The following is a 21,492-nucleotide window of genomic DNA, read 5'->3' on the forward strand; positions in this document are numbered from 1 at the left end:
AAACATGGAGTGGTTCCAAACTAGAGAAAACGAAGAAAAGAAACTACCTAGACTAAATATGTACTGGCATCACAACCCAACATCAACCAGCAATTTAGAAGAGCAGAAAACTCATCTGCAACTCGGATAATAAAATGTCCAGCATGCAGCACGACTGAGACTCATCTGTTGGTTAGCAAAACTGTGCTGGAACAAGGGGAGGGCCTAATAGGGTTTTTGAAGCATCCCAGCTGGGTAGCCCTCCCCTTGGGGGAACGACGGGCATTGTTGGTGCAGGCGATCAGGTGAGCGCTGCAACCTATGGGGAATGGAGAAAGGCACCTGGAACACAGCCCCTGCTACTTTGGTTCTCCAAAGAGGAGCCCCAACATTGGACATCTGCCAGGCCGCAACATGGTCTACGATGCCCACTTTCACATGGCATTATTACTGCCTGCAGACGGGCAGTAAAAATGGGTCAGGACGCTCATTTTGCTAGGGCGGTCTTGCAAAATGTTTTCATCTGACCTTGAATGTTGTATTTTTCAACCTATGGTGTAACATACTACTATGGGAGTCTATATGTGGGAGACGAGATCCATTAGGAGAACAAATCACTTACCTCTGGTAATGTGTAATGTTCTTTCTGATGGATTTTCCTCCTATGGATTCTTAATCGCCTTCCCGACCGCGAACACCGGTAGCGCTAAATTGTGGGAGCCATGTTTTTCAAGACGGCGTCTGAGTCTCCTTTGTTTAAACAGGTCCCGGTCTTCTTTTTTCGCCATTTCTTTTTGGAAAGGTCCTTCTAGAGTTTCTCTGTGCGCCAAACCAGGTTCGGTCCCTTTGTTCCCACGCCTTTGGCGGGCTTCAGGACTGAAGACCGCCTCTGGCGCCCTAGTTTCTGGAGTGGGCAGGAAGTGAGGGAGGTGCCCGAAACTCCCTGTGCTTAGTCTCCTAGGAGACCCAAATGCACTCTGGTGTGATTGGCTGGCTGACTTTCCGGCAAGGACTGCCACCCTGCTGGGTGAGTGGCAGTTAGGCTGGAATGATTGGGAGAAAACTGTTTAAAAGGCGAGTCTCTTGGCTTAGAAGGCAGAGTCGACCACTGGAAAGAAAGAACCGAAGATGAGCTGGAAGAGGACGGCTGCTGCAACTCCTGGACCGTTGGTTTGCCCGGTGAAGCCCTGTAACAGGTCCGAATCGCCAAGTTCATCTCGACCGAGAAGCCCTTCAAGGACGACTTCTGACTTTGAGTTGGTGGGACCAATCCACTTGTAAGCCACCTGGATACCATTCTCGGAGCTGGTTGTCTTTTCCTCAGAGTGCTGCAGGAAACCGAATAGCCAGGGAGGAGGACACCAGTTTGTGTGCTTGACTACAGCTACCGGAATTGAAGATCTGCCTTTGCCAGCTTTTTTACCAGTCCCCGTGCAGTGCAGGAGTCCCCCGATGTCCTCCCTCTTGTCCCCACGACTGATGCTCAGGAACAGCAAGATCTGCTGGAACTGCCAGGAACAGACATCTTCAGCTGCATCTTTTTCTTCATTGTAAGGTACTGTGAAAAGAGAACTTACCTCTCACTGCAAAAGTGCGTGAAACTTTGGCAACTTGCAGGCCTATTCAGCTTGTGACCCAACATATGAATCTTTCCTTTACAAACTACTTCTGAGAACTTTGGCAAAGACTTTTCCGTTTAACTTCCAGAACTGCTTTATCCTATGCAAGACTTTAGCCCATTGACATTGGCCTAACCTATTGCACTGAATCAACTCCTCTGGTGAACTTGAACTATTTGCACTGTTTTAGAGTAACTGTAATATTTGTGTTATTAACTTATGCCTTTTTGCTCCTACTTCAAATGCTCTGAATGCCATTTTGCTCCTCCTTCAAAGTAGTTTAAATGCCTCAGAACCTGATATTGTGAAGTACTGAAGTATATTTTTGTGTGATAAAGATTGCCTCCTTCTAGTGAATGTTTTATGACTGACTGTAAAATAAATTAAGTGTTTTGCCAAGAAACGTTGAGTGTATGAGTCTATTTGAATACTTGTAATTATAGACCTCTGTGTAACACCCTTACAACTCACATTCCCTCTTGAGATAAGCCTGACTACTCGTACAGACTTATACCAAAGGTTGGTTTTGCTTACAACTGTAGTCCTAGTTGTGTGTAGTGGTCCTAAAGGGTACTGCATACAAACTTTGCCTAACACAATTGATTCCCCAACTTTGCTGAATGAGGGTGAGGGGCAGAGCAACAGCTGAACTTTGTCATGGGTCATGGTGCAAGCTACTTATAATGACACCAACGTCCCCGTTCGACCTCGAGGAAGAATCACGTTGAGGGACCTTGACGCCATGTTGCATGGCTCACGCTGCTGTTGAAGTTTCCGAGATCTGCTAAAGCAGAGAGAATATATCTAAAACGAGGAATCTGTGGGAGGAACATCTATCGGAAAGAACATTACCAGAGGTAAGTAATGTGTTGCTCTCTTTCTGTACTCCATAGTATTCGTTTTGTCTCATAGGTGGCACTAAAACCAAAAATGTGTCATTTTATGTTGCCTTTAAAACTTTAGTGGTGTTTCAGCTTGCAATGTTGTGATATGCTTATGTGAGGAGAAGTCTTTACTTTGCACATTGAGCATACGAAGGCAAAGGCAGACGCCCCATGGCTTGTCATGCTGCTATTAGGTTGGATACAGATGTGCATGGGCGTGAACATTTATTTTCCTGTTGGTCAGTAACATATATTTTGCCACATGTGGTGTCTGCAACTATGGGACCTGCTGCTGGACCCTTTCTAGGTGGTAATGTGGATGAACCAGATGATTGACTATGCAATAGTACGGGCTAGTTCAGATTAAATGTCTTCTGGATAATATGCCCAGTTTATGCACAATCTATTTAAAAATGCACTCCTTGACTCATTTCTTATAATGCATTCTTTGTCATCTTAGAAAGTATAAATACACGTCCAATCGATTCAAAACTCGAGCAGAGCAGGAAGTGAAGAAGTCTGAGCACACTGCAAAGATCGGTAAAAATGCACTATTTTTTTAAGGCTGTCTTTTACTGAAATGTATTTTATGGGTTGTTGAACTGACATAACTACTCTGGACAAAGGGTTTCTCTCCCTTCTTGGCGGTCTTGAAGCTCATTCTTCAAGTTCTAAAGTAGCCACTATAGATGGTTAGGCATATTGCTTTTGAGGAGAGTTGCAGCAGTGCTTCTTTGGCCCCACACTACATTATTGTGATTTCTGGTACTGTACTGCATGCTGGAAGTAGGACGGTCTTTCAGACTGTATTTTGGCCTGGCTTCTTCACCCGTGTCCTAATACATTCTAAATCCTGCCACAGCTGTGGTGCATTTTCAACTTGCACACTTCAGAATGGTGGCAGCCAATGTGTGTGAGGAGTGCAGGCATTTTCCACTAATCCAAGCCTGCGTTCCTCCCTCCATGCTGGCACCTCCTTACCCCGGACACCATTTTGCTGGTTGTAACTCCTGTCCCTTTGGCGAAGCTGCATTCTTTTACTCTTCCCCCACCCAGGGATTCTCCCCTCCGCATTCAGGTGCCTTAATAGGCCAATGTGGTTACCTCCACCCAGTATGGCCACTGTGCACCCCTTCCTGAAGTCATGGTGCTCTCCAGTATTTTTCCAGCTGCCATCATCACACCCTTTATAGCCTCAGGACTGCCTGCTGTTGGTACCCATGGCCTGCCTTCCTCCTCCACCACCTCCACTGATTGACTTCCTCCTTGCTACTGCCGGTATACCCCCCCAAAACGCAGCTTGAGACAGTGGCAATTGTATGGCAGAAATTGGTTGATAAAAGTACATGTCCTTCCCTAGCCATATAGGAGTAAGGATTGTTTGGTCAGATAAAACCCACCCTTTCTGCCCTTTCAGCTTCATTTAGCTTTTCCTTGGACATATAGCAGCATCTCGTAAGGCAGAACATCTAATATTTTAGTGTTAATGCCTTGGTGGGCGGGCTTACAAAGGCCTTCGTCAAAGGCTTGGGGCCATTGCTAGTCCCCTGACCATTTAAACATATTTCACTTTGGGAAAATGTCTTTAAATGGAGTCCCTAGTATATCTGCTTTTTGTCTGGATCTTTGCTGATTTTTGTGGTGAGTGAGGCCCTTTTCCTTTAATCACCTACTGCACTTCGTTTTGAGGTGCACTGGTCACTTTATGGCTACCAGTGCCAGTGTTCTCTGTTAAAATGGATTTCTGGAATGTGGTCTGGTGGACAGATTTTAGGAGGCCACACTACTTATAGTGAACAGGGCCACTCTGAGAGGTTAGCCAAACCCAATTTAGGTAAGCGTGGAGAGCGGTCAAGGCTTAATCTCAGGAGAAAGTGAGTGGGGTCAGCGGCCCACAATGAGTACACATAGTGAACCACACAATCATTACATTTTGACAGCTAAGTACAACAATTTAATTTTTTATTATAGACCCAAAACACACTACGAAATGAAGTAAGCTGGTAGTAATATCGCACAATAAATACTCAATTATCAAACATCTATATACTGTCACCTTTAGGTTTGTAGGAATGCATACAGTAATGTATACAACTAAAAGAATGCAAGTAGTGATTCAGTAGAATGAAAGCAGTTCACAGTGTGAAAAACCTGAAGTTATTTCACGACTCAGCCCCCAGGTATCCCTTAATCAGGTGGACTGGTCATCGCTATTGGATCCCTACTTTGGGGGTGGACAAGTGAGGGAGGACTACCTGGGTAGAATGTCCTAGGGCAGTGGGGAGGAGGCACCAGAAGTTGAGACATGGTATTCCCCTTTTCCTCACTGTTATTTTCCCCATATTCCCTCTAACTTTAAGGGATGCTACAACTGCCATACCTCCCCTTCTTTCCTTATCAGCCCAGCTACTGAGACCAGGAAGAGGAAGACTGAGAATAGGAAGATTACCAGTAGTAATATGCACTGGCCTTGTCCCACTAATAAGGCTAGGCCGGGCAAGGTCAGGCACTCGGTCACAATCACACACACATGAAACTCATGGACCATTTTCCAAACTATAAAAAGTGGAGCACATAAATGCACAGAGAGCGAGACAGGGACTGTTGGGCAGGATTGTATGTAGTAACCCTGTGGGAGACTACACCAGCCTTGGCCTCTTGGCAATAGGTAACCCAACCTTTGGTATAGGCATTTACTACACAAGTTGGTAGTGACTGAGCAGCCAGGCTTATCTCAAGAGCGGTCAATGTGAGCTGTAGAGGTGCAACATAGAGATTCACAGTGGCATGTATTGGGTTATTTATATAGCGCTTGGGTTATTTATATAGCGCTCTTCCCCATTTGTATGGCCTCAATGCGCCTTTTTCCTTGTTGCAACGCCCTCTGTGACCGTAGTCAATGTGTCAAGGAAAATTCTAGAAGTTTTGTTTTAGGAGATGCATGTGTGCATTTTTGCCGGTCTAGGGCTTGGGTGGCTGCCTAGGCTCGACTAAGCAGCCTCATGGTCCGGGCACATGGGAGGGCGCTGTTGGAGGTTGCGATAGAGAGCTATTGTTGAAAGATTCGATGTGTGGCCGGCTATACCGAATTTCTTTTCGTTGGTAGTCGCCATATGCTAGTGGCAGAGGTGTTGAGGTACGTCTGGTGTTTCAGTGTGTACGGTTATGTGCGCTCCTCGACCGGAAAGCATAGCATAGTTTCAGCTCCTCTGGTCTATGCATTCTATGGTGCCTGGGTGCTTGGTCGTGCCTGCAGCCTGTGGCCTCAGATGTGGTGTAGGTATACGTACCGGAGGTCTTCAGGGATTATACGTACCCTGGTCTTCGGAGCTGTGTGGCTGGTGCGATCTCTGAGCGGACTGCATGGTCTCATCATTCCTGGTCTCTCATGTGAAAAGGGTCATAGGATGCGCCTAGAATGGGTGGGTGTATTGCGTTGTGCCTTAGTGATGGATGTGGGTTACACTGGGCTACTTATCTCATTATTCGTGGTCTCTTTTGTGGATGGATTTTGTGGGTTGTGGCGCAGTGGGAATGTTGCGGGTGTGCCACAGCGCAGGCTGCTGGCTTACCTGGAGTACTTTTCGGGTGAGAGTGTTGTTGTGCATGGGGTGGTGGTGTGTCGGGTGAAACCGCTGTGAGAGCTGCCGGCCCGTTTGTTGTGATTGATGCAGGGGAGTTTTTTTTCAGTGGTAGTCTCGAGGTGCCATAGATTAGGGGAGTATTGGTAAAAGGGAGAAAAAGAGTACCAAGGTCAAAAAATTGAATGTCAGGACATTAGACACAACACATGGGAAAAGACAATATGCTATCTGGACCTAAGGAAGAACACCCTAGCCCCAGCGGGGGTGCCTGCAGATATCTTACAAAGATGAGCAAACTTGTATAGAAGTACGAGTAACAGATAGCAATTAGACAATCGGCGGCATTCACAATACGCCAGACTCTGGCTCTGACATGTATTAAGCGCACGCTGGAGTGGGAGAACGCATCATTATAGAATACAATCAATATTACCGTGCATGTTTAGCACGAGAACTGAGAGGTTTGAAGTTGCACAAGCAATTTCAGGGCACGTAAAAAAATTATGATTATGAATGACTTTAGAGTGGTATGAACCTAATGATGAATTAAATGGGGAATAGCGCTAAAACTCACTTTCACAGGGATTTACCCCACTAAACAAAAGTCAAAACTAAGGGACCATAGAAGACGGATGGTAAGAATACTATTAATTGTCTGTCGAATGCTGAACAATAGTGACTATAAAAATCCAAACTGAAAAACTTTTTCCAAAAAACTAGTCTCAGACCATGAGTAGCATGGAGTGTTTTTTTAAAACACTTATTAACAACCCAATACAAGGACATTACCAAGCTGCAAATGTTGCCAAGTATCGATACTGAATGTTCATGAACTTAACTTTTTCAGTCATAATCAAAATGCTAAACTAACTACTGGTACACTGATCATGGCATAATTGAAATTTATTTCATATGTATTCTCTTTTCTCTCCTTAACTCCCTTCAATCCTCCCTCATACCAACCCCAATTGTCTGTCATATACTTGATACATTTTATTTTTATAATTGTTTGTTTATATTTAGGTCAATCATTTATGTATATGATTTCTATTTTTGACCGAAAACATTAATGTTCGCATATATCCCCTCGTCTCCTTTATGTAATAAGTTCACTACCGGAGCCCATACCACCAGCTAAGATCCGAGAGTTGCAAAACACGATATTTAAATTTATTTGACACGGTAAGAAACCTTGGAGCCAGAAACGAATCCTAATGCGCTCCCCGCTCCTGGGCGGCCTGGGAGTTCCAGAAATGGACAGATGCATCTTAGCAGCACAACTAGCACCAATGTTGAGGTGGGCAAAACCAGAGAACCATAAGGGATGGTGTAGAAACGAACAATCGTCCTCATTAGCCCCCCTAATAACTCTGTGCCTGAGAAAAGAAAACCGAGAGAGCAGTGGTGCGCTATTAGAAATGATTAAATGGTCACTGCATAGCTGGGACAAAGCCCGGGAAAAAAATGCATCCCAAGCGGAATGGGCCCATATACGCCGCTGATGCACAACCCAGATTTCACACTGGGTCTTCAACTAAAGTATTGGGCGGGATGGTCAGGGGCCGGGACTATGTACCTGAAAGACATGTACAAAGACGGCTCCCCATTACTCTTCAGACTGTCGGCAGAAATTCAATATAGGAGAAAATGAGCACTATACATAAGCACAAATAAGGCACTGGATAACTCACCCAACGGTTAAGCGAGCGGGCACGGGAATGCCATCTGGCCTAGGACTGTTTCTGCAAGAAGGAAACACGGCGAAGGGGGTCACCAGACTCTACAGACTGCTCTCCTACGATCGATCGACCGACAATCTCGCATACAAAATGAACTGGGAAAGAGACATGCAAGAGCCACTAACAGAGGAGGAATGGAACCAAATATGGGCACGTGCACACGGCACCTCCAGATGCACTACGATAAAGGAATCGGCTTACAAACTATGCCTCAGATGGTATATGTCCCCGAACCGCATTCATAAAATCACAAAGACATACTCACCAAACTGCTGGGGGAACTGCGGTGAGAAGGGAGCTCTATTCCAAATGTGGTGAACATGCCCCAAAGTCGTGGCGTATGGGAAGGAAATGCTAAGCCACATAAAGGACATTTCTGGGGTTGAACTGCCGAGATCTCCGAAACAATTGTTTTAGGAGTCCCCATAGAAAGTAATTACGCAATGTCAGGAATGACAGCCATGCTCATTACTCACTTGTTATCAGCAGAAAGAATGACCATTGCACAAAACTGGAAAAACAGAGGGCCCGACCTCAGCATGGTGGTGGATCAAGGTCTGGGGAGTAATGGCTATGGAGAAGATATGTGCTCTCCGTACTGGAAAATATCTAAAATTCTTAACTATCTGGAACCCATTCCATGAACTGGTGCGGGACAGAGCAGCCCAATTCTTCAAGCCCCGTCTACGGCGAAACATGCATGTCATCTGAGACCAGACCAGACGTAAAGACGCCGGGACTCAAGCGTCAGGAAAAGATCCTAAATCTACTGAACTTTATAGTGTAAAGTAGAGGTTAAAATTGTAGGAGGAGAGGTTGGTAAGGGGGAGGTGGGGGATGGAGGGAAGGGGAGAGTGGGGGGGATTGAAAATTGAAAATCTTTGAAGGTAAAGCGAACTTCTACAAACTGTAAGGAATGAACACAAGTAAGACACAACCTAAATAATAATTGATGGCAAATGTTGAGTTATATGTACCTGTATGCCTTCAATCCAAAAATAAACTTGGTTTAAAATGTTTGTATATACCTTTTGTGAATGTTATAATGAAGATACATCCAGTTATGTTTTGAACTTGCACACAAGGAAATATGCCCAGATTTGATAAAGGCAAATTGCTGAAACACGTGTCATCCAAAGGGCACACACGAATTTACCATTAAACTTTGTGATGGTGATTTAACTTGGCGCTTGGTCTCAGAGTATTTGTTATCCAAAACTAAGTATGCCAAAATTAAACTGTCCTTGTGTCCAAACGTTCTATTCTGACCCTCACACTAAAACTAAATTATAAAGTTGAAAAGCGAAATATCTTTAACCTTTTGAAGTTCTTGCAAACGTGTTCATAAAAGTAGTTCCAGCACAAGGTTCTGTATCTTGTTATGGGGTTCTTTTCTCCTGGGTTTCTCTTCCTCGAAGTTTAAACACATATATTTCTTTAGATTGGAAGACCTCTTGTACTCATATGTCCTGTCCCCTTTACGCCATCCTTGTGGGCTTCTCCCAACATGGGGATGGTAAAGGAACCCATGACGGCGAAACATTGAGCTTCCCCTTTAAATTTAGTATTGCACGCAGGGGGAAGGGCTTGGACGTGCGACTGCCCCACAAAGGCCCTGCCCTGCACCGCCTCACCCCAGTCCCTTTTTCCGCACGGACGGTGTCCGGCCTGGCAGCCAGCGCAGAGACTTTTTTAGCTTTCCGTTTGCTCCCGGTTTTGTTTTTTCAAACTTACTTAACTTCCTTTCGGTGCCTCGCCACCCCTAGCGCATGTCGACCCAGAGGAGGATTCACGAGAAGTCTCATGCGACCGCTCGTGCCCGGCCTCGTACCCCCATGCACTCTGTCTTGAGTGTTTGGGACCCGACCACCGATGGGACGCATGTTCTGCTTGCAGCGTTCTCGGTCACAGGCCAGAATCGCTGGTTACAGTGGAGGGAGATCTTCCACACTTCTCCTCCTCCCTACGTTAAGGACTTAGTCTCCAGGAGCTCTTGTCAAGACAAAATGGGCCCTCTGGTTAGCACGACTCCAAAGCGCGGCCACTCCTTCCCTGGGGTTCCCACGGATCAGGATTCCTCAAATTCATGTTGTGGCAGACCTGAGGCCTCATAGGCTACGGGCTCCCAAGCGGAGCGGCTGAGTGGCCCTACTGGGCTGTCCTCGGAAGGGCGAGCAAGTTCGTCACCTTGTTCGACCCCAGGCGGTAAGGGATCGTCGAGTGCCACCTCCAAGAATCTATCCTCGGCACGATCCAGCACGGCTACGGGCACAGGTGCTGAGGGCGTCCAACCTACCGGAGCGCGCTCCGAGGTTGTGAGTTATGGCGTTACGACTACCAGCTGTCTGACTGAAGGCTCAACGCCTACCAGATTGATCTCTGATGTCGACGCCTCTGCTTCGGGTGCAAGACCCAGGCTGTATCCTCTGCTGTTTGAGGCCTCCCTGGGCGTGGCACAAGGCTTTAAAATGGCAGAGGCATATGGCAAAGCCTGCCAGGCTGGCAGCCATCTTGGGTCAAGCTGGGAGTGCCAGTGCTTTCGCCATCGAATGGGCTTTGCAAGATGATCCCAGCCCCCTTACCTCTGGAAGCGGATCCTATGGTGCAGGATATTGGTCTCCTCGGGGATACATCTACCCATCACAGCCTTACAGCTACACGTAACGGGTGCCTCAGCAGTTTCACCAGGAGCGGAGGCCCAGTACCTCAGAGGGCAAGGCCCCTACTCCTGAAGGACCTAATGAAGGTCATCCATGGACTTTAGGACATTTAATTTCTAAACTGGAGAGAGTGAGACCTTTTTTGCACGAACAGTGAAGTGAAATTGACTTTACTTACATTTGTAACTTTCTACACCCAGCACATACTATCTTACAATCAGGGTACTGGAGGGGTTACTTACTATCCCCTTTTGTGTAGTTTCTCATGTAACATTTCTATGTTATCCTTTCTACAATTAATGGCTGGTGGCAGTGGTTTACTTTTTCCTACCATTGTGTGGTTTTACCGCGGGCTGAAATTGCAGCTGCAGTGAGACACCCATGGGTTCCCATTTTGTCAGAATGTCCCCGGTCGTCTTTTTTCGCCATTTCTTGTTGGAAAGGTCCTTCTTGAGATTTACTCTGCGTGCCAAACCAAGTTTGGTCCCTTTGTTTGTTTTTTGTCTTTGGCAGGATTTGCTGGTGAAGCCCGCCTCTGGCTCCAGCATGTCTGGCAGGGGCAGGAAGTGAGGGAGGTGCCCAAAACTCCCTGTACTTAATCCCCTTTGTTACAGGAATGCACCCAAAGGTGATTGGCTGGCTGTCCTTGGAGGACTGCCACCCTGTTTTGTGAGTGACAGCTAGGCTGCAAATATATGGGAGAAACCAGCACAAAAGGCGAGGTTTTTGGCTTGGAAGGCAGAGTCGACCACTAGAACAAAGTAATCCGAAGAAGAACTTGGAACAGATGCCTGCTGCAACTCGCGGACCGTTGGTTTGCCCGGTGAAGCCCTGCTGCTGTGCTGAAGCACCGAATTCGCATCGACTACAGAAGGCCTGCAAGGACGACTTCTCCCTTTGGGTTGGTGGGACCAATCAACCGCAAAGTGAACTCTTCTGGACCTGATCTCGGAGCTGGCTGTACTTCCATTGCTGCTGCAGGAACCGAAGTGCCAGGGAGAGGAACACCAGACCGAGTGCATCGCTTTTAAGTTGGACCCGAGCTCCAGGAAGATCCTCCGGACTCCTTTGAAGCAGGACTGACCAAGCCTGAGCCACCTCAACAGAATGATGTACCCCAGATGCAAGGAAAGTCCATAGTGGTATCTGAGAGATCACAGTGGTGCTATTTGCGAGAAACACGAGGAGCTGAAACCGCGAAGTGCTGCTGATCTGAAGTTTGCCCATTGCTGCCGCCAACCTTCCATTCGTAGTGCAGGAATCCCACGACTGTGGTCCTGGAACAGATGACCTGCAGACCTACACAGGAACAGAAGTGCAGCTGGATCCAGTGGTGTTCTTACCAAAGGTACTGTAAACCTACGAGGACTTGCCTCTTGTTGTGTAGCCTTGCTAGTTCGCATGCCATTGCAGAGTTGCTTCCAGCTTTGCCCCTCACAAGCCTCCCAGCTTGTGGCCTTTCAAGTGAATATTCTTTCTACAAAGGTTTCTAAAAACATTGTGCAAGACTTTTACTTACCTGCAAGAAGATCTTCAGCTCCCCTAGACTTTGCTCAACTAACATTGACTGCCCTCACTCCCTGAGAGACCCTTCTTACCTCTAATTTCGTGTTAGGCAAAGTTTGTATGCAGTACCCTGTACCCTCTGTGAACACTACAAACAATTCTGACTATAGGTATAGGAAACCCAACCCTTGTTTTAAGCTTGTACTACACAGTTTTGGTAGCGTGTTGAGCAGCCATGCTTATCTGAAGAGGGGTCAATGGGAGCTGTAGTGGAGTTACATAGAGATTTACAGTTACAAGTATTCAATTAAACTCCTACACTCAAGGTTTCTTGAATAAACAATTTATTTATCAGTCAGAATAAGCCTTCTTCAGAAGGGAGCAATATAATAGTAACACTCAAATACACACTCTTAATATCTCTACCCTTTTGGGATGGCCCACAGACACTACCTACACCCTCAGGCGACTTCAGTTGCTAGGGTGCTGGGGACATTAATATATCACTGTTGCATTTAGAATCGTATAGTAATAAGTCTAAAGAAAAGATGATCTAGAACATACAAGAGACCACAAATATTCTTAAGCAGGCAAATACTTTTGGATCCCTCCAGAAAGTCATTCAGTACAATAGGCTAGGCCAAAGTCAATGGCCAAAAGTCTTATATAGGATGAAGCACTTCTGGTAGGTGAATGGAAAAGTCTTTGCACAATGTTCGAGAAGTCTTTGGAGAAAAGGAGAATCAAATGTCGGGCCACAAGCTGATTAGACTTGTGAGTAGTAGAAGATGCAAGCAACTGTACAGCAAAAGAGGTAAGTTCTCTTAGACTGTGTACAGTAGCATTAAAGATGAAGCAAAGATGCAGCAGATGACTCCTGTTCCTGCGCAGCTCTGCAGGTTTTACTGTTCCTAGGCCTCAGTCGCGGGGACAAGAGGGAGGACGTTGGTGGACTCCTGTAATGCACTGGGACGGTCAAAACACGCAAACGGCAAACTTCACTTTCAGTGGCTGTTCATTGTTTCAGCTCCTCGCGTCTACATCAAATAGCAACACAGCGGTTCCTGGCTGTCGAAATGTCCTTTCCTTGCTTCAGTGTTCCCGCAATCTGTTGAGGGAGCTCAGGCTCGGTCAGTCCTGCTTCCTGAGAGTCCGGAGGATCTTTCTGGAGCTCTTGGCCAGCTTAAAAGCAACACACACAATCTGGTGTTCCTCTCCCTGGTTATACGGTTTCCAGCAGCAACTCTGTGGAAATTCAACCAGCTCCGAGATGGATGTCCAGGTGGCTTACATTGGAGTTAGTTGGTCCCACCAACTCAAGGGGAGAAGTCGTCCTTGCAGGGGCTTCTCTGTCGATGCAAACTTTGCATTTAGGCACTGCAGCAAGGCTTCACCGGGCAAACCAACGGTCCACGAGTTGCAGCAGGCGTCCTCTTCAAGTTCTTCTTAGGTTTCTTCGTCCAGTGGTCGACTCTGCCTTCCAAGCCAAAAGCCTCGCCTTTTATTTAGTTCTCTCCCATTTATTCCAGCCTAGCTGTCAGTCACCCAGCAGGGTGGCTGTGCTTGCCGGGCAGTCAGCCGGCCAATCACCAGAGAGTGCATTTGGGTCTCCTAAGAGACTCAGCACAGGGAGTTTCGTTCACCTCCCTCACTTCCTGCCTACCCCAGACACCCTGGAGCCAGAGGCGGGCTTCAGTTGTGAATCCTGCCAAAGGCAAAGCAAACAATGGGACCAAACCTGGTTTGGCGCGCAGAGTAAATCTCAAGAAAGACCTTTCCACAAAGAAATGACAAAAAAAGAAGACTGGGCCATTTTGACAAAAATGGCATCCTTGGGTGCTTTACTGTGGCTGCGAACGTAGCCTGCGGTAAATGCACACCATGGTAGTTAAAACGAAACCACTGCCACCAGCCATTCAGTGAGAAAGGGGTAACATAAAAAATGTTACATGAGAAGCAAGACAAAGGGGATACTAGGTAACCCCTCCAGCACCCTATGGTGAGATAGTGTGTGCTGGGTCTAGAAGGTTACAATTGTAAGTCAATTTCACTTTAATGCTCTTGGAAACAGTAGTTTATCCAAGAGAAGGTATTTAAACCTTTGGGAAATCTGAAGGTGCTGTGTGACAATGTAAAAGATGATGCTTATGGAGTTTGTCAGACTCCACAACCAAAAGAAACACTGTGTACAAAACTACATTAAAATACTTGAGAGAGTGGGAAAAAAGGGTTGCACTCTCTCCAGTTAAAAAGAACTCCAGTCCTCAAAATCCAGCAAAGTTGCTGGGGGTCTCTAAGGTGTAGGGAATTAGCACATTTCTGAGAATTCTCCCTAACACCTTGTGCTTTTGCCTTTCCCTCACAAAAGGGTTCATTTTCTTTGCATTGGAAGGTTAAAAAGTACTTACCAGTTTATGAATGATTTGTTAACCTTTGTTTTATTGCCATATCTAATCCTTTGCACCAAACCCGGTGTTGCTCTAAATGTGCCAGTGATAAATCAATGTCCAGAGTGTCCTAGCTATTTAAGTCACCTGAGGGTGTAGGAAGTGTCTGTGTGCCATCACCAATGTGTATCATCTGATTTAGAGAAACAGTGTGTTTAGAAGTATATTTTAAGTGTTATGTTTTCCTCCCTTCTGAAGAAGGTTTATATAGCTGACTGTTAAATTAATAATTGTTTAATCAAGTAACCTCGAGTTAATTGTCATTGTGAAACTCTGTGTTGCAACCTTACAGCTCACATTGACCCCTCTTGAGATGGGCCTGGCTGCTCAGCCACACTACCAACCTGTGTAGTACAGACTTATACCAAAGGTTGGGTTCCCTAATGCCAGGAAGACAAGGCTGGTGCAGTCTACTGCATACAATATTGCTTAACATTCAAGATTAAACTTTTATTGTCTAAGTAATCCTTTGACTACAACCAGTTAACTCCAATGGAATGGACTAAAATATTTTTGATGTGCTGGTAAATACTCGAATGGTGAAATGCTGCGAACTGTGAAAGGCTGGTTGGACATGATTGCTGATTGTTTAATGGGCCTTCTGAAACATTGTGAAGTGTTACTGAGCACAATTTGTTTACATTAATAGAATATTGGTCTAACATCCCTTGTCTTTTTGCGCAGCGGAGGAAAAGGCAAGAGAAGCAGAGAGTAAAGCTAGAGCGTTGGAGCTGCGACTCAGTGGAGACCTGTCAAGAGAGTCCAGGGTGAATATTGATGAAAGTACATGCACAGTATATGATTTGAATCACATCCAGACTCAGCCGAACATAATGCTTATAGCTTATGCCCATCCTCAGGACATCCATCAACCTTTGCTCTGGCACACCACAGCATCATCACAAGCAAACAAACAACATTGGCTTTAAGGGATTTCAAGGTTACTGCTTACTAGGATGGTTAAAGTATTTTAATATGACAGTATTTACACCTTGTCAGTCTTGTTCGCTTAACACTAACATTTGTTTACTTCATACTGGTTTACCTCTGTTATCCATTTCCTCTCAATGGACAGTTATTTGTTGTTAAGCAATAAAGTCAAGTCAGCAGTGCTGATGAACTGCAGAAAGTTTATATATTTTCCTTAGGAAAGAAAACCTTGCTGGGCAATCTCAAAACCGTGAGATTGTAATAAATCTGGCTTCAGTTACTTCTGGTAATTATAAATATAAAAAATGCACAAGGAAGCGCACATTGACTATTCCAACTTCTACTCTACAGCTGATATCATTCACAACAGATTTACTATTATTATCTTTATTGTTTTGGTTTGTTTAAAACCTTTACAATTTTAGAACAACATCAAATATTTTCCAAAACTTTACAATAACATTACAAAATTCACAAATATATATCGATAAAATTATTAAAACCCACCCGTTCCTAGATAGTGTAACATATAATTCATACATCAATCTTATCTTAAAATTAGGGCCCAGGTGGATACATTTACGTGCAAAATAGCATTTACATCATTCTCAGCTAGAGAGATCTTTTCTTGTCGTATCTCCATTTTAAATCAATCAAGCAGCACTGACATTGTTATCTTGTTTTAAGTATGAGGCATGGTACAGTGTTTCTTTAGAGGTTCAGCCTATTTGATCATTCTAAAGCACATATGGTATACAAGAATGTATGTACTTTCATTTTAAGTCAGTTGTATTTCCATGTAACATTTTCTTCCACAGTTTGTCTGTATCAACATTAGATGTATCTAGTACACATTTTGAGAAACAATCGGTTCTTTCTCGAGCTAATTTAGGACAGACCAAGAGTAGATGCAGCAAAGTTTCTTTTTCGTCTGTTATGTTACAGAATCTACAACCAACCTTCTGCATATTTAAGCCATGAATTGTCAAAATTTCATTGGTACTCAGGACATTAAATCTAAATCTCATCGTTCTATTCCTAAAATTACTTGATGGATATTTTGCAATATATTTTTCAGGAGTCAGGAACCATTTCCAGAATGAGACTATCTGGGAGTGTAGCCCTGAGTTAAGCAGAATAGCGTTGTTTTCTAGCCAGTCGTACGCTTTTATTGTTTCCTTAACTTTCCCATAGTTTCTTAACAGGGTCTCCACTGTTAATCCCACATTCGTCAGTATGGTTTTGCATGCCAAAGTTAGATCAGACATAAAGTTTCCCTTCTCTGCTATTCTCATATAGCCATATATTGATTCATTATCTGCAGTCAAACATTTTCTATACCATGCTAGTTTCTTTAGGTGCATCATACATGCAAGGGATGTTGAACCCAATTCGTATCTAATCATTTCGAATGGGATATATTTCGGTATGAAGAATAAAATGTTGCGCCAAATTGAAGCTTCTACAATTTTCAGAAAAGGTACCATTGATTCAGATATAAATTCCATACCATAAGTTAAATTAGGAATACTCTTGAGTCTGTAGAATTGAATGCAGGGGGGGATAAGGTAAATTTGCCAAATCTTCTTTCTATGCCTAAAATTTGGTTCGTAATTTTCTTTGCTTTCATTATTAAATTATTTTTCAGGATCACATTAGAGTTAAGACTATGTACTGTGTAGCCCAAGAATTTTAGTACCGATTGACTCTTGATCTATACGCTCCCACAGTTCCAAAATGAAAATGCAGGAGTCAGCTTTTTATAACCCCCTTGAAAGATGATCGTCTTTTTGGGGTTGATTTTTAGTTTTCTTTCTTCAATAAACAACCCAAAATCGTTGATCAACCTTTGCAGGCCTATTTTCGACCTGTCCATTAATAGGAAATCGTCTACATAAGCTATCCATCTAATAGTACACCCTCTAAACTTTATACCAATCAGCCCACTAGTGTTTAGTTTTTTTCCTGCTTCCGCGACATACAAGTTAAAGAGAGTCGCTGCCACTCTACATCCCTGTTTTAAGCCGTTGGCTGTTGTGATCTCATTAGACAGTAGTCCTTTATTATTTAACCTCCCTCGCATGACAGTATCTGAATATAGATTAATGATTACATTTAGTAAATTACTATCTATGCCCAAAGATACTAGCGTTTTCCATAAAGTTGGGTGATCTACCAAATCGAACGCCGAGGTGAGGTCCATTAAGGCTATGTATAACTGTTCTATGTTTTTACCTTTGACCAAGCTCATTAAGTTATGCATTAGGAGACCACCCGCATCGGTGCCAATATGGTTTCTAAATCCTATTTGTCTAAGGTCCAAGATCTCTTTCTCATCTATCCATGTTGTCAATTTCTCCAGTACAATGGCAGCAAATATCTTGGACTCAACGTTTAGGAGAGTAATGGGTCTGTAGTTTTTCCTATTCATCGTGTCCCCTTGTTTAAATATCAGAATCACATATGCCATTTTCCATGATTGTGGAATTTGTTTCTTCTTACAGATGTCACTAAAGAGTATATACAATAATTTCGACCATATGTGAGGATGGCTTTTCAGGGTTAAAAAGGATAACTGGTTCGGTCCTGGTGTGGAGGTTGATTTAGCTTTCTTGATATATCTTAGTATATTTGCTTCCTTAATATTCAGGGACCACTTTTCTACTTCATCATTTGACGGCATCCACAATTGTGTTGGATTTTTATATAGATTGTTAAAATGTTCCTTACATGTTTGAGAATCAATGGGATTGGCTTGAACAATATGCTGCGCTGTTTGCAAGCTATTTATTATGGACCAAATTTTTTGTGGATTGGCAGCGTTCATAGCTTTCAACATCGACTCCATCTCTTTGGGCAATCTGAGCCTTGATACTTATTTGCCAGTTTTTATATTTCTGTCTAATCTGATTTGGTAATTACGTACCATAACATCGCCTGACTCTTTCTTTAGCTTTCGAATAGTTTTCCTCATGGTCGATTTTTTTATTTTTATTTTAACAGCCTGACTAAATGTATGTTTTGGCAGTTTACTCTCCTCTAGGTTAGTACCTTTGAAGACTTTACTCCGTTCTAGTGTGTTAGCAGATAGGATGAAAACCGATTTACTAAATAGGTTGCACATTTTATATCATATGTTGATATTTCAAAGTCTTGGGATAGTATGCTATTAAATTCCCCCAATTTGGATTTGGACCATTTTACACATTTACCATCATTTCTAACTTCTATCTGTGTTGAAAAGCAAGGCGCTTCTACAGGCTTCCTTTCCCAAGGTAGAGCTAAGCTAAGCATTACATGATCACTGTTTTCTGAGGGAATTATCTCTATATTGTTACAGCTCCACGTGTCCTGTGTTGTAATGAAGATGTAATCTAAAATTGCACTCTTGCCTCTAGCACGCCACGTAGGATTCGCATTAAAAACTGTCGTCAAGTTCCTGCTTGATTTAGAAATATTTTCATCACTTGAATCCATGCTACACTATTCAACTAGTCTTGTGTACAATGTTTATTTATTGAAGGAGTTTGCTAAATGATTTTATTTGTAGCCACAATATCTTGGTATTGCGCTGGGTAACTTTGGAAGCCAGACAGCTATTATTTCTGTTGGTTTGTGCCACACCAAATACTACTTGATGCACATGCCAGTTTCAGTGCTATTGTTGACATTTTGGGACAAGTGAAGTATTCTGAAGCAGGCCGCAAACTTATGAAACATGTTAGTGGCACGTTGTTGAAACATTGAACTACATCAAAATAAAATATTTATTTCATAAATTAAAGCAGCAATAGTTGTAAACATTTACAAAACCACATTTACAAAACTGTTGTGATGTGCTTGTCTCTGTATGTGAAAGCTGGTGATGTCATGTGGAGTGTTGCCTTGTGAATGTTGGAATGTTTACCAAGGATTCCACACCCAGCCAGTTAGAGCTCCCCAGCCTGGGTGATGGGAGCCAGTGTTATGTGAGGTTAGAGCGAGTCAGAGAAGATGTGAAATGAGGCAGCACCCATAGTGTGTGTAGCCTGTGGATGTGCTACAATGAAGTGAGGAGGTAGCGCCTCCGTGACTATAGTGGAGGTAGCACTTCCGCAAGTACAGTGGAGGTAGCACCTCCCACATGAGGAGCATGAAAGTATTTTGGTAGTAGCGCCTCTGCCAGAGTAATTGGAGGTAGCGCCTCCGCCAGAGTAATTGGAGGTAGCGCCTCCGCCAGAGTAATTGGAGGTAGCGCCTCTGCCAGAGTAATAGGAAGTAGCGCCTCCGCCAGAGTAGTTGGAGGTAGCGCCTCCGCCAATGTGATTGGAGGTAGCGCCTCCGCCAGAGTATTTGGAGGTAGCGTCTCCGCCAGTGTATTTGGAGGTAGCGCCTCCGCCAGTGTATTTGGAGGTAGCGCCTCCGCCAGTGTAATAGGAGGTAGCGCCTCCACCAGTGTGATTAGAGGTAGTGCCTCTACCAGTGTATTTGTAGGTAACGCCTCTGCCAGTGCAATTGGAAGTAGTGCCTCCGCCTCAGTATTTGGAGGTAGCGCCTCTGCCCGTGTAATTGGAGGTAGCGCCCCTCCAGAGTATTTGGAGGTAAGACCTCTGCCAGTGGAATTGGGTAGCGCCCGCCAGGGTCCCAGTGTAGTTGGAGGTAGCACCTCCGCCTGAGTAATTGGAGGTAGCGCCTCCACCTGTGTAATTGGGGGTAGGGCCCCGCCACAGTATGTGTAGGTAGCGCTTCTGCTTGTCATTTGGTAGCGCCTCTGCCTGAGTAACTGGAGGTAGCGCCACTGCCAGTGTGATTGGAGGTAGCGCCTCCGCAAGAGTATTTTGAGGTAGCGTGTAGCGAATCTGCTAGAGTATTTGGAGGTAGCATATCCACCAGTGCGATTGGAGATATCACCCCAGATGCTTGAAGGTGTAGGTGGGTGTGTCGGGTTAGTGGCCTACAGAAGTAGGGTGAGTGTCCCTCAGAATTGATATTCCCTGTGCTGGTGATGGATGTGGAAAGGAGGGGAATATGCTGTGGTGTGTTTGTCCGTGTGTGTTGACGTTTGAGAAGAAGGGAGATATGTTGTGTCTATTTGATTTATCTGTGTGGGTGCAGTGTGAATCAGTAAAGGAAGGAGATGTGTTATATCGTGCCTGAGTGTGTTTGTAATGTTTATCAGTAAAGGAAGGAGATGTGTTGTGCTTGTCTCTGTATGTGAAAGCTGATGATGTCATGTGGAGTGTTGCCTTGTGAATGTCGGAATGTTTACCAAGGATTCCACACCCAGCCAGTTAGAGCTCCCCAGCCTGGGTGATGGGAGCCAGTGTTATGTCCTGTCCACTTATGTATATAACTTCATGTAACTGTGACTTAAGTCCAACTGTGACTTAAGTACCTGTAATAAACATAGAAGTAATCCCAAGTTTTTATTTGATTTTGTAATTCTGTTACTGCCTGATACAAGGTTGACATGGAACATAGGTGGCTAAGAGCAAGGTGGAGTAATACACCCTTAATTCAAGATCCCTTTGAAACATGTGTGGGCTATGGGCCTGCTCAGCACTGCTTAGTCATTGCTTCGTTCAACCCCTCCTGTGGTATTCTTATGTCCAGCCCTTTGTGGGCAATGAGCCTGCTCAGCCCTGCCTGCCCATTCTAGGGTATACGGATTTGCAGCCCAGTCTGAGCTTTACTCTTGCCTCACCGCCCTCAGCTGGACTTCTGGGCCTTTTTCTTGCTCTCCTGAATGAGGGGAGCAGCCCCCCATTCATTCTTACTGCTCTATCCATGGGAACGCTGTTCTTTGTTTTAGTTAATTTTTATGGCATTTGCTTTCCTCCATATCTCTTAAAGACATCTATGTTACACCTTTGCAGCACACAGCACCTTATGTGTAGTGTTGGTGGGGACCCTTTGGGTTCTCCTTTTTATATTGTTTCATTTTCCCTAAGAACTACTGTTCTTAAGGGAAGAGGGATACTTCGTATCCTTCCTAAAACTTTAACTTATGAGAGATTAGCACATCCCACCTTATTTGGAGTGCTAAGGGGATACCTAGCACCCCCCTGCTCTCTGCTCCTGTGACATTTTAGTCTCAGTGACAACTGTGAGAAACCTATCCATACTCCTGTTCCCCCCTGGATCATCTTTTCAGGTGGCCAAGGA

General features: G+C 44.5%; 1 protein-coding gene across 2 annotated transcripts in view; it reads left to right on the forward strand.

The window, feature by feature from the left end:
* Window positions 1-21,492, forward strand: part of MORC2 (MORC family CW-type zinc finger 2) — a 959,542-nt gene that overhangs the window by 438,220 nt on the left and 499,830 nt on the right. For both annotated transcript variants that reach the window (XM_069619348.1, XM_069619349.1), the window contains exons 11-12: window positions 2,943-3,022; window positions 15,103-15,185. In XM_069619348.1, coding sequence (XP_069475449.1) covers window positions 2,943-3,022; window positions 15,103-15,185 — 163 coding nt within the window. The remainder of the gene's footprint in view (window positions 1-2,942; window positions 3,023-15,102; window positions 15,186-21,492) is intronic.

This window comes from Ambystoma mexicanum, chromosome 10 (genome assembly GCF_040938575.1).
Source record: "Ambystoma mexicanum isolate Mex_15411 chromosome 10, UKY_AmexF1_1, whole genome shotgun sequence".
Classification (NCBI taxonomy): domain Eukaryota; kingdom Metazoa; phylum Chordata; class Amphibia; order Caudata; family Ambystomatidae; genus Ambystoma; species Ambystoma mexicanum.